A 14,110-nucleotide genomic window follows, 5' to 3' on the forward strand; every position below is an offset into this window, starting at 1 on the left:
AGATTTAATTTATATGAATGTTACGTGTTACGTGTCTAAGATGTTATGTTTTGTGAACAGAACATTAGATTGAAGCTCACAACTTTTGCGGCCCACACTCTTTGACTCGAGACCATGGCCCAAGTGAGGGGCTTCGGCCCATCCTACTCTACGTATATGAGCATACACACATCTTAGGGTTTTAGTTTTTACAACCTTTGCAACCACAAAGAACACACACCAAACTCTCTCCCTCTCTCTCTCTCTCGGAAATCGTCTTTCTCGAAACCGGAGATCACACCATTGAAGTCTCGGCTCCGTCTTTGTTTACATCTCGGTTAGCATCAACCTCTTGATTACGTGTTTATATGTTTTGTTAGTAAACGGATTTACATGATTATTGTTTATAATCGGATATATGAAGGTTATGTTTTTTTTATGATTGCCATGCTGGATGATTCTATCATGTATGATGTTAGGAATTGGATGAAATCGGCTGTTTAGTATTGTTAAATCAGATTATGTTAACCGGCTGCATGCTTATGAATAAATCGGACATGTTATATATTGTTAAGATATCCTTTATGCAATGAATTGATTAGAGATCATGTAAATTGGTATTGGGTAGTCTTGTTTGATCGAGATTATGCGGCATGATTGTTAAGAATTCTGTTAATAGATGATGATAATAGGAAACTGTTTGAATACGGTTGAATTTGGAATTAAAACTGATTTGATCTGTTTTTCCGAACTGCTGATTATGTTTGCTGAAATCACGGTGTTAATTGATTAAGATTAAGGAAATCAGTTACAGACTTGGTTGCGGCACATGGTTGCGAGTCGAGACCATAGTTGCGGGTCTAGTTGCGACTCGTAACCATCACACTAGCACACAATCAACACAAGCCGAAACCATGGTTGCGAGTCCCGTTGCGACTCGTAACCGGACCATGACGAACCGAGACCACCTGTTGCGACTCGTAACCAGCTGTTGCGACTCGTAACCCGGTTGCGACTCGAGATCGCCGGTTGCGACTCGAGACCGCCTTTGCACGTACACTGTTTGGGCCTACACTGTCACGGGCCCAATCTTATGACTGTTATGTTATTGGACTGCTTATCTGTTTTGTATTTGGGCTGTTTGTAATCCGGGCTAAGACATTGGATCGCACATGAATGTTAATGCTATGCTCTTACCCGTTCACATGCATACGTGATTCTTGCCATGATTATATGTGTACACACGTGTAGCTAATACGTGCACTAGTTGAGTACGAACCTAACTTGCATAAGTAACCATGATAGGACGTGGTTGATCCCTTACTTGTATACTTGAGCATTTTACTGTCTGCCGAGCAAACCCAGGTGAGTTCACACTCCTACTAAGGCATGGGATTCCCGGGTCGTGGGAATGGGATAAAGGTTACCATTGACTAAGAACGTACATATGCTTTCCTAGACTATCACCTACCATGATCCTCGGATGTCAGGACGGTTCCGTAGGTTAGGATAACACCTACGTGGTCATATGCCAATCACTGCCTCGGATGTCAGGCACGCACGTAAAACCTACGTGTACGCATTTCTTACTTCTATCCTCGGTACAAAGGATACGTACGTGAAACCCACGTACACCCCCCGCGTCTCCTATCCTCGGTTGTGAAGGATACGTGCGTAAAACCTACGTACACCCCATACGCGCTACTGTTCTCGGAAGAAGAACAGGGATGATACGAGTAGTTGATACGAATAGTCTAGTGGTCACATAACATAGGAATCCCCCACCTATACAACTTACTATCGGCCCAGTAGAGCCACCCGTTACTTACTGTTACGCATTTACTTACTGTGAACTCGCTCAACTAGTTTGTTGATCATTCTGTTACATGCCTTGCAGATCGTTAGGTACATGGAGCTTGCACAAAGAGGAGCCGGTCGTTGTGGACAAGGATCGTATTACTTTGTTAGACACTTATGGCATTTCAGTATTTTTAACTTGGGTTTACAACAATGCTTCCGCTACTTAAACAATGCTTGGTTTTGAAACATCGATCATGTCATGATGAACTATTTTAGTGATTTTTATTATTATTAAATGCTATGTTTGATATGATTGATGGCTTGATCCTGGTCATGTCACGCTCCCAAGCGGTGGTACTCCGCGTGTGGATTTTGGGGGTGTGACAGGTATCAAGTCTTATATATCTAAAATGGTTTTAATACATACTATACGCTTAAAACGCGTAAAAAGGCGATTTTAACGATTTTCGGGTTTTACAAGAAAAGTTGATATTTTTATTATTCCAAAAGACTTAAAATATTCTATTTATCATATTGGATCAGTAGAAACAGGTTTGGTATCAAAAGAATTTGTAAAACTCATTTTATAGCCTAAAAGGGCAAAACCGACAATAACCGAATCAAGCTTAGAACTCTATGTTATGCTCAGCCTAAAAATAATTAAAAATCTCCAAAAATCCCAAAATATTATTTTATATCAGTAGGTAAAAAGTTTGATATCAAAAATCGGGTTTAGATAGGCTATATGCTAATTACGCCATTTAATTACTAAAAAGTTTTCTAATTACGCTAATGAACATAACTCTTAATCTAGACCTCAAACTGATGTCAAATTTTAGGTACAAGCTTATAAATCGGTAACTAAGGTGCCTACTCTTTTACATTTTCAAAAATCATGTTTTAAGGTCATTTGGGCATAATAGTCAACATATAAGCATTTAACGGAAACATGCATGTGAATCGGATAACTAATGAACCAAGTTGTATAATCACATAGGGTTATACTAACATGAAACCTTGTCCTAATAAGGCTCTAAGACATTACTAAACTATGCTCTAATGGGTCAGAACTGAAAGTCAAATCAAAAGTCTACTTTTGCGACTTTCGGTTCCAAACCGAGCTTAAACTGAAAATTGTCGAGTTTGAACATGTTTAGACATGTTGTTACATTAATTACCAAGTTATATGAGTGATAAAACAGGTTGCATAGCTTATTCATTGTTAATTATGCTTTATTTGAAAATAAGCTTCCTGTTGACTTTTTAAGATCAAGTTTGACCCGACAATTGACCTACTTAGAGTGGGAATCAGAGAATACCCTTTAAGGGTTTATTGCCCACATAATTACCAACTCATAGGTACTTTAACTTTGAAATTTGACTGGACAAATTAAGATTAATGACGAAGTCAAATCTTAATTACAACGGTTTGACTTTTTGGTTTAAAAGCTAATTAAAAGAACTAAACAAGGATTAGAACTCTTACTTAAGGTCCTTGCTATATTTTCTACACTTCTTAATCTTCACCCAAGTCAGCTACCTCTAGAAATGAGTGCTTGAATTGTTGCAAGTGAATGAACACTTGAACAAATGAACTCATGGTCCTTATATAGGTTTCTTAGAGCTCCAAGATCATTCCAACAAGGTCTATGGATGTTATGGGATCATTACAGGTGTCCCTAGGCCATAATAAACCATCAAACAAGCCCATAGAATCGAAAACAAGCTCCATAAGTCGGTTAAACCGGCTAAACAGGAAGCTGTGATGATTTTCTACATCTGGGCACCTTAGGCGGCCCGCGTAAGGATCCCCAAGGGGCTTACGCGGCCCGTGTGAGGGTCAAGTCCGGTCAGCAAGTTTCAAATATTGCATTTTAGGCCCCTGGTCCTTCCAAACTTGATTTTAACATGGTTTCTTGCACTTTTAACCCCCAAACTTGACTTTTAAGGACCCCAAGTCATAAACCAACTTTGTTAAGTCCCCGGTTATTCATACGATCACCGAAAAGTCTTAAATTTTCAACGTTGACGCTTTTAACCCCTCGTATACGAATATTGTCATAACTTTCTCATACTTAATCGAAACCTTGTGAAATTTTTATCACGCATTCTAGTGAGCATAATTAATCATTACAAAGCTTCAGGTTTGCTAAAAGGTCACTCAGAGGTATACTTTAAACATGTTGACACATTTAACCCCTGTAGCTTGTAATCTCTCACTTTCTTTCACAATTCGCTTCGTATGATGCATAATTCATTCGTTTAAGGGTATAAACATCGTGTAGGGTTATTGTAAAGTATATTTATCCATGGTTGACATTTTTGAACCCTTTTATTCACATACTTTATTTGCTTGTCAACTTTAGTCCTTCATACGCAATCTTTTACACGTTTAAAGCTCATGACACGTGTTGATACATTATTGGACATAAATTTATGAGGTGTTACAGAGATAGTGGTGCTCGTTGGAGCAACATAAACCATCACTGTTGAGGGAAAGAGAAGTAAAGGAATACCCAAACTATCTTGGGATGTACGGATTATGCATCTATAATCTATAAATAATAATAATAAAACAAAACAAGCTAAGGCCACATGGCATATACTTAGACTACTTGATGCCACCTGGCATTTAATTGTTTCCTCTTTTTTCCTTTGAGCGGCAAAAATGGTTTTACTCCATCCTCTTTCATTCATTTGTGAAACCTCTGTCTTCTTCATATGGAAACTCCAATCAATCATCTATCACTTCAAAATCTTCTACAAAATTATGAGTACGTTTCCAATCATTCACGCGGCTTCTCAAACACGCTATCATCTATTTTTTCTACAATACGTCTCTCTTCGATCAATCCTTAAAAACCTAATTTCAATTTCATATCTCTGCCTATTCCATCTCTCTACCTCTCCATCACGAAACAATTTAAGATCCACGCCATAAAGAACAAGAATCAAGGTTCAGGTTCGTTTATTTCGATTTGGGGTTGTTTTGTTACTGTTTATTCAGATGCTTGCATTTTCTGTACTATGTGATCCAGTATTATACATTATACTTAGATTTTGATTTGATTCATGTTTTTGTTGAATCGTTGTTTCAATTTTGGGTTAACAAATCGAATGGTTTTATTTATGGATTTATAGATAATCTCCTCCTTCTCCGATTGTTTGGTGTGGATTTCTCCCAATTAGAGGTATAACTCCATCTATTAACAAACTATCAGTGTTGAATTTGGGTTTTTCTTTGCGGTTTTTTGTTATCTCGATACCGAAAAGCAAATCACAGGACCCAAGTCAAATGAGCCTCGATTGAACGCTAGTGGTAGGAGTTTGAGCGATTATAGATTTAGGAAGAAGAAACGCAAGAACAACTCCATTCCAGCTATGATTGGAACCGGTGAAACGAGATCTCTGTCGCTCATGAACCACCGCTGTCGATTATTATCGTTTAGGGTTGTTATTTCTTTTCGATGTAGGCATCAATGTTGGAGAGGTAACCGGATTACACCATTGCGAGATAATGTTCCATGCTTAGTTTTGATGAAAAGTTGCAACAAAAAATTTGATTTTTGCTACTAATTTTTTCCAATTGATATCCGAGTTTGGGTCTTTGGCAATTTGATCATTTAATTTCTTAATGTGAGATTATTTTGTTTGTGTGGGTGGTTCTTTTTATTTGGGAAAAAATGGAGGGGTTGGTGTGTGATTTACTGCGGTGGTTACTATATGTTGTGTGTGGTTCAACGAGTCACTTATGCTTTTAGTTTTCTTTTCGTATGAATAGGTCGAACCATTAAAAGGGTATGGCGGGTGAATCTTTACACCATAGAAGATGATGGACAAGGTGTTCATACGTCTTGGATCTCTTAAATTTTAATTGCTTATATGCACGTTTTAGAGTGTTTGTTGTAAATATTGGCGATATGCTTGAACGATAGAGCAATGGTGTTTTTAGGTATAAGTTAATCCTGGTACATGTTATTGTTCTGCATGATTTGACTTTTCAAATGAAACATGATATCTTTGGTTTTATAGTTGATGATAGTTCTTTGAATTTCAAAAAAGACGTCTATTGTAGAGAACTTAACTTAAAAAATTTACCTATAGGAAAAATATAAAATTTAAATTAGAATCTATGAAAATTTGACTCTATAAAGTAATATCTTTGACTCAAAAAGTCTAATGGATTTGATTTTATAGGTCAACATTGCATAGAGTGTTCTTCGGCAACAGAGTTGTTATTATGCTCATGACTGCCGCTTCGATGACTATCTTCTTCAAAGGAACGGTTTCGGTTTTTTTTACGTAACTCCTAATCAGGTGGAGAGTATTACGAAACTTGCTGAGAGTGTGAATTTAGTTTCTAAAAATGTTGTTGAATCAACATGAGTTATCAGCAATGGTATGTAGCACAGTATGTGCAAAAACTTTTGATTTTGAATTATTTTACATAAGTTGATGTTAACCAGCATCATCATGTCATCAGCAATGGTGTTTTCAGGTATAAGTTAATCCCGGTTCATGTTATTGTTCTGCATGATTTGACTTTTCAAATGAAACATGATATCTTGGGTTTTATAGTTGATGATAGTTCTTTGAATTTCAAAAAAGACGTCCAGTGTACATTTGCACCAATATTATGGGAAAAACTAGTTTGTCTTATACTCTTATGATCAATTTGAATATTTTCTGTTTCTGTTCATGTCAATTTCTGACAGCATTTATGATTTTTTTTGTAGAAACCATTTCTAGAAAATGTATCCTTTTCGGACGATGCTATATTAGTGCTTTCTGCAGCTCATAACTTGGAGCATTACTTGATTCAAGCTTTTAACTCTAAAGATGGAGAAAATGATGTTGGGTCATTTTTCATTCATGAAATTGATTTCTAACAAATTATTGTGTCCTAAAGCTTGGTTAACTCGAAGAGCGGGACGAGTCTAAATTGCAGGAGATGATTAAAAGTATTGTGGCGAGCACTTCAGGTTCAGCTAAACCTATCAAAATTATAGCTTATATGGTTCCTTCATTTGGCAAAGTAAGTTACTTTTTAATGTAACTTTTTTTAATTATTTTGGTTTAACTTTTCTATGGTTCAGTTTTTGGAGTTGTCATGTGTGGATGTAACTCAGTATATTGAATCTAAATAAGTTGGTTAAGAATTGAAAGGTTATTTTTCCGGCGATGTGCTAGCTAACGGGTCAAAACAAATAACTACTTGTTATAGCTTGAAATGCATAAGTTGACCCGAAACAACCCCACCCCCCCCCCCTAAGAAAAAAAGTAATTTCTTTTATATTATTCCAATAATAGCTAGACTTTCGGCATACCTAACCCATTTTCCTTTTAGCTAATTTTTATTTGACCTGTTAAAGATAACACAGATCTCAAGTCAACCCATTCATAATAATCCTATTTCAGTTTATATGTACATGATATGTAAAAATATCTCAGATTGTGGAGCTATGCAACCAAATGGAAGAGGATAAGAAGAAAGTGTTTTCCATAATCGATAAGTTTGCCGAACGTGGTCTTCGTTCTCTAGCTGTTTGCCAACAAGTGAGTTTTTAACTTTTTATATTTTAGTTTTTTAACCTGGAAACTAATTATCACTAATATTATATAGGCAGTACCGGAGAAAACAAAGGAAAGTTCGGGAGTCCCATGGGTGTTTGTGGGTTTACTATCACTGTTTGATCCACCAAGGCATGACAGTGCTGAAACCATTCGACGGCCTCTACACCTTGGAGTCAATGTAACAATGATCACGGGTGATCAGTTAGCAATTATGATCAAGTTGAATATTTTCTGTTTCTGTTCATGTCAATTTCTGACACCCTTTATCATTTTTTTGTAGAAACCATTTCTAGAAAATGTATCCCTTTCGGACGATGGTATATTAGTGCTTTCTGCAGCTCATAACATGGAGCATTACTTGATTCAAGCTTTTAACTCTAAAGATGGAGAAAATGATGTTGGGTCATTTTTCATTCATGAAATTGATTTCTACCAGATGATTGTGTCCTAAAGCTTGGTCAACTCGAAGAGGGGGACGAGTCTAAATTGCAGGCGATGATTAAAAGTATTGTGGCGAGCACTTCAGGTTCAGCCAAACCTATCAGAATTTTAGCTTATATGGTTCCTTCATTTGGCAAAGTAAGTTACTATTTAATGTAATTTTTTTAATTATTTTGGTTTAACTTTTCCATGGTTTAGTTTTTGGAGTTATCATGTGTGGATGTAACTCAGTATATTAAATCCAAATAAGTTGGTTAAAAATTGAATGGTTATTTTTCCGGCGATGTGCTGGCTAACGGGTCAAAACATAACTTGGTATAACTTGAAATGCAGAAGTTGACCTGAAACAACCACCCCCCTCTAAGAAACAATAGTAATTTCTTTTATATTATTCCAATAATAGTCAGACTTTCGGCATACCTAACCCATTTTCCTTTTAGCTAATTATTATTTGACCTGTTAAAGATAACACAGATCTCAAGTCAACCCATTCATAATAATCCTATTTCAGTTTGTATGTACATAATATCTAAAAATATCTCAGATTGTGGAGCTATGCGACCAAAAGGAAGAGGATAAGAAGAAAGTGTTTTCCATAATCGATAAGTTTGCCGGACGTGGTCTTCGTTCTCTAGCTGTTTGCCAACAAGTGAGTTTTTAACTTTTTGTATTTCAGCTTTTTAACCTGGAAATTAATTATCACTAATATTATATAGGTGGTACCGGAGAAAGCAAAGGAGAGCCCGAGAGTCCCATGGGTGTTTGTGGGTTTACTGCCACTGTTTGACTAACCAAGGCATGACAATGCTGAAACCATTCGACGGGCATTACACCTTGGACTCATTGTGAAAATGATCACGGGTGATCAGTTAGCCATTGGAGGAAATGGGCCGAAGGCTTGGAGAGGATGTTGTTTCAGGGATTAGAACACCACAAGATTTGGTTTGAAGGCATGATCTCATATTATCGATCTAATACTGGCTGAAGTCAATAATAGATAATATATTTGTAAAGATTATTTTGTAATTATTATTGTTTCCATATTCATTGTATTTATCCCTAAATTATGGGATTTTAGTTTTCTATATAATGGAAACCCTAAGAGGGAGAAGGATCAAGGATCCTATTGTTTCATGGTATCACGAGACCAGGAACAACCCTAATCCCTCTTCTCAGCCGCTGAGTTCCCCTCCTTCTTGCTTCGATCTCAGCTGTCACCCTCCTCTCCCACTTCTCTTCTCCTAAACCTTCTCCCATGGAAACCAAACTCCACCCGGCCGTCACGGTCTCCAATATCAAAACCTCCATCCCCGTCATACTTGAGATGGAAACCGGCCACTGGTCTACATGGTCGGAACTATTTAAACTCCATTGCAAGGCCTTCCAAGTCTTTGATCATCTCCTACCCCGCCCACCACCTGCCGCCAACCCATCCACCGACAAAGACAACGATAAAACAACCGAAACATCCACTGTCAACGAAGTCTGGGAGCGCCTGGATTCCATTGTCCTTCAATGGATTTATGGAACCATCTCTCAGGATCTCGTTCACACTATCATCAAACCTGGTACTACCGCACACCAAGCATGGACTACCCTCGAGAACTTGTTCCAAGATAACAAGAGTTCCCGTGCTCTCCACCTTCGCCATCGGTTAAATACTACCCGTCTCGAGAACTTTGCTAATGTTTCTGCATATTGTCAAGAATTAAAGGTGATATCCGACCAGTTAGCCAGCATGGGCCACCCCGTTGACAATGATGCTCTCGTTCTACAACTCATTGACGGCCTCACCGAACAGTATGAAGGCATCAGGACCGTGCTCCATGGTCAAGACCCACTGCCGCCATTCGCCATTGCCCGCTCTAAACTCTGCATTGTTGAATCGCACAAACAGGAACAAGCTCTTCACGCTGCCAAAGCCGCGGGTACGGCTCTCCAGACCTCCACCCGCCCAGCCCCTTCATCCCCAGCCGCGGACTCCTCTTCTTCTTCAGACTGTGGTCGCGGTCGTGGTTGGTCCCGTGGTCGAGGTCGCGGAAGGCACGGTTCTGGCAGAGGACGATCTCCTTACGGTTGGCCTAGCCCATACCCGCCCTACAACTATTAGCCGCCACCTCCTTACGGTTGGCCTGGCAATGGGCCGACCCAACAGTATCCTCCACAATGGGCCTCGCCCCCATGTCCCTATCCTACTACTAGTTCTCGGCCAAACAACTACAATGGGGCAGGCATCTTAGGGTCCAAACCGTCATAGGCTCATAACACGGTATACACCCCAACAGACATCGACCAGGCGCTTAATGCAATGTCCTTGAACCAGCATGAGCCAACATATTTTATGGATACTGGTGCGACAGGTAACATGTCTAATACCTCTGATAATTTTCACTCTTTTTCTAATAACAGCATGGGACAACAAATTATCATCGGTGATGGCTCCACCATCCCGGTACTTGGACATGGCACTAAAACATTACCCAACCCATTCCCTCCCCTTGTTCTTAAAAACGTTTTATATGCTCCCAATTTACTTAAAAATTTAATCTCAGTTCATCGGTTCAAAACCGACAACTTTGTCTCTGTCGAATTTGACCCCTTTGGTTTTATTGTGAAGGATTACAGGTGCCGGATCCCTATCCTTCGGTGCAACAGCAGCGGTGAACTTTACCCACTCGTGCTTGGACCTGGAACCACCCCCTTCCTAATCACCTTTGCTGCTGTCACCTCCACTTTATGGCACCAACATCTTGGCCACCCTGGACGTGCTCCTTTACAGTCTCTCAAGTCGTCTTCGTCTATTATTTTTTCTAGTTTAAATAAAAACATTTGTCAGTCTTGTGTACTTGGAAAAAGCATTCGTTTATCATTTGCCAATTCTGATACTCGTATTTTTTATCCATTTGATTTAATTCATAGTGACTTATGGACTTCTCCTATTTTGAGTTCTAATGGAGATAGATATTATATTCTATTTATTGATGATGTCACTAACTTTTTATGGACCTACCCGTTATCGAATAAATCACAAGTCTATAACACTTTCTGTCATTTTCACAAATTAATTACCACCAAATTTGAGTGACCTATCAAAACTTTTCAATCTGACAATGGAACCGAATATGTCAATTCTTCTTTCAAAACATTCTTCGCTACACATGGTATTCTTTTTTGACACTCCTGTCCTCACACCTCCTCCCAAAATGGTAAAGCCGAACGTATGATTCGGACTATCAATAACATGATTCGCACCCTACTCACTCATGCCTCTTTACCAAACACCTTTTGGCATCATGCCCTTGAAACCGCTACTTATCTCCTAAACATCTTACCCGTTAATCATTTAAGCGACAAAACCCCCACAGAAACCCTCTACCATCGCATACCATCTTATGACCATTTGCGCGTCTTCGGATGCCTTTGTTATCCCCTATTCCCCAACACCACCATCCATAAGCTTGATCCACGGTCTACCCCTTGTGTCTTCTTGGGGTGTCCGCCAAACCACCGCGGTTACAAGTGTTTCAACCTTCGCACCAAACAACTTATCATCTCTCGCCACGTGGCGTTCGATGAAATCACCTTTCCATTCGCCAACACTATAAACCCGCCCCTAAACCATGACTTCCTAACCACCTTCCCACCCATTCTTTGGCCTCATTTCCAACCCCTCATTGATCTAGCCCAGCCGCAGCCCACTACCCTTCACCCCAATGCCTCCGTTCCTGACCAGCCCAACACCACCATCCCTTTCACCTCCACATCGGCCCAAACCAGCCCACCTACATCGCACTCCCAATTAAGTCCCCCCACCTCACACTCCCAAGCCCAACCCGCTACCATGGCCCAACCCACACCTTAGCCGACCTGCCCGTCTTCCCCCGAACCGTCTTTCTCTAATACACCTCACTCCTCGCCTGTCTCACATGCTCCACCGCCACCCCCTCCTCCCACCACAACCAACCATACAATGCGCACCCACGCAATGAACGGAATTGTTAAACTAAAATCTCGCCTCAATCTAAACGTTTCCACCATTGTTCCACTTCCCAAAAGCCCAACTGATGCCTTATCCAATCCGGTTTGGCACAAAGCCATGACCATCGAATACCATGCTCTTATCAAGAATGAGACGTGGGAATTAACATTAAGGTTGCCCGACATGCACATTATCTGAAGCATGTGGTTATTTAAACACAAGTTCAAATCTGACGGGTCATTAGAACGGTATAAGGCGCGGTTAGTTTGTGATGGTCACCTTCGGCAAGTCAGTGTTGATTGTGGTGATACTTTTAGCCCGGTTGTCAAACCGGGCACGATACGTACGGTTTTGTCTATTGCCCTTTCTCAGTCTTGGCAGGTGCACCAGTTGGACGTAACTAACGCATTTCTTCACGGCAATTTACAAGAAACAGTTTATATGTACCAACCTATGGGGTTCAGGGATAAGAATTTACCTAATCATGTATGTCGACTCAAGAAGTCCTTATACGGGTTGAAACAGGCACCTCGGGCTTGGTACCAACGCTTTACCGACTATGTTCTCACCTTGGGGTTTGCTCAAAGTAAATGTGACGCTTCTCTATTCCCCTGGCATCAGGGTTCACAGGTTGCTTATCTCCTATTATATGTGGATGATATCTTGCTGGTCACCTCTTCGGCCATACTTCGCGGTACTCTAATGTCTCATCTCGCTAAGGAATTTGCCATGAAAGATCTCGGCCCTCTCAGCTTCTTCCTTGGTATCTCCGTTACGCATCACAAGAACTCCATGTTTTCTCTCAACAGGCATATGCTCAGGAAATTATTTAGCGAGCTGGCATGACATCTTGCAACCCAGTTCATACCCCGGTTGTCACGCATGCCAAACTTAGCGCCAATGCCGGAACATATTTTCATGACCCAACATTATACCGTAGCCTGCCGGGTGCTCTTCAGTACCTCACTTTCACTCGACCAGATATTAGCTACACTGTACAGCAAATCTGCATCCACATGCATGCCCCGAAAATGGACCACTGGAATGCTCTTAAACGCATTATTCGCTACATCCAAGGTACTACATCTTTTAGTCTTACGTTCGGCCCATCCACATACCCTCAACTGATTGCATATACGGATGCTGATTGGGCCGGATGCCCTGACACTCGTCGGTCCACTAGCGGCTATTGCGTTTATTATGGTGATAACCTTATCTCTTGGTCCTCTAAACGATAAGCCACTATTTCTCGTTCAAGTGCCGAGGTTGAATACCGAGGTGTGGCTAATGTTGTTGCAGAAGTTTGTTGGTTTCACAACCTTCTTCTGGAGTTACAGCGCCCCTTGTCACGCGCCACACTTGTTTACTGTGACAATGTTAGTGTCGTTTATCTTTCCGGCAACCCTGTCCAACATCAACGCACTAAGCATATTGAACTTGACATCCATTTCGTACGTGAAAAGGTTCAACGGGGTGAGGTTCGCGTACATCATGTTCCTTCTCAATATCAGATTGCTGACATCTTCACCAAAGGCTTGCCACGTGTTCTGTTTGAAGATTTTCGATCCAGTCTAAGCCTTCGGTCACCTCCGACTTCGACTGCGGAGGTGTAATAGAAAATATATTTGTATAGATTATTTTGTAATTATTATTGTTTCCATATTCATTGTATTTATCCCTAAATTATGGGATTGTAGTTTTCTATATAATGGAAACCCTAAGAGGGAGAAGGATCAAGGATCCTATTGTTTCAGTCGAGTTGCCTTCGATGAATATTTGACTCTTTTAATGTATGCAAGAACATTCCCGTCATAAGTACAATTTCCATGAATATTTGACTCTTTTAATGTTTTCAAGTTTTTTTTTTTCAATTATGGTTCTGAAATCGCGATTCGTGTTTCAGTATCACTGTCAGTTAAGGTTGATTCAGTGTCTCTGATATATTTGTATCAGAATTATTTTATAATTTCGTTGGTGGATATATGGCTTCAATAGATCCTTTGGGATAAGAAACATGATGTGTGTACAACTGCAAATGTGTTCGGAGTGTTGTTAACTCTGATGAATGCCCTGTTTGCTTGCCTTCCTCCAAATTAGAGACGTGAGTGTTTCATGTGGCTATCCCACGTGAAGTTCTTTTTTTTGTTTGAAGACTTTGCATATTTTTTCTGGTGTAAGTTATTGACGAATTTTTCTCTTTTGTTTTTATTTCCTCTTCAGAAGCCGATTTTCTTCCAGAAACTGGTTTTCATGGGCTTAACTGTTGGAATAGATAGCTCTGGTACAGACAATGAAGTTAAGGTCAGGCTGTATGTTGAGAGATCTCTTTAAGCAGCA

The 14,110-nt window shown here is 39.9% G+C and overlaps 1 protein-coding gene across 1 annotated transcript; it reads left to right on the plus strand.

Moving 5' to 3' along the window:
* The first annotated feature begins 9,049 nt into the window (after nucleotides 1-9,049).
* Nucleotides 9,050-9,904, plus strand: LOC110931509. Its single transcript, XM_022174900.1, has one exon. It carries the CDS (start codon nucleotides 9,050-9,052, stop codon nucleotides 9,902-9,904), a length of 855 nt encoding a protein of 284 aa, XP_022030592.1.
* Nucleotides 9,905-14,110: the final 4,206 nt, after the last annotated feature.

This window comes from Helianthus annuus, chromosome 3 (genome assembly GCF_002127325.2).
Source record: "Helianthus annuus cultivar XRQ/B chromosome 3, HanXRQr2.0-SUNRISE, whole genome shotgun sequence".
Taxonomy (NCBI): Eukaryota; Viridiplantae; Streptophyta; class Magnoliopsida; order Asterales; family Asteraceae; genus Helianthus; species Helianthus annuus.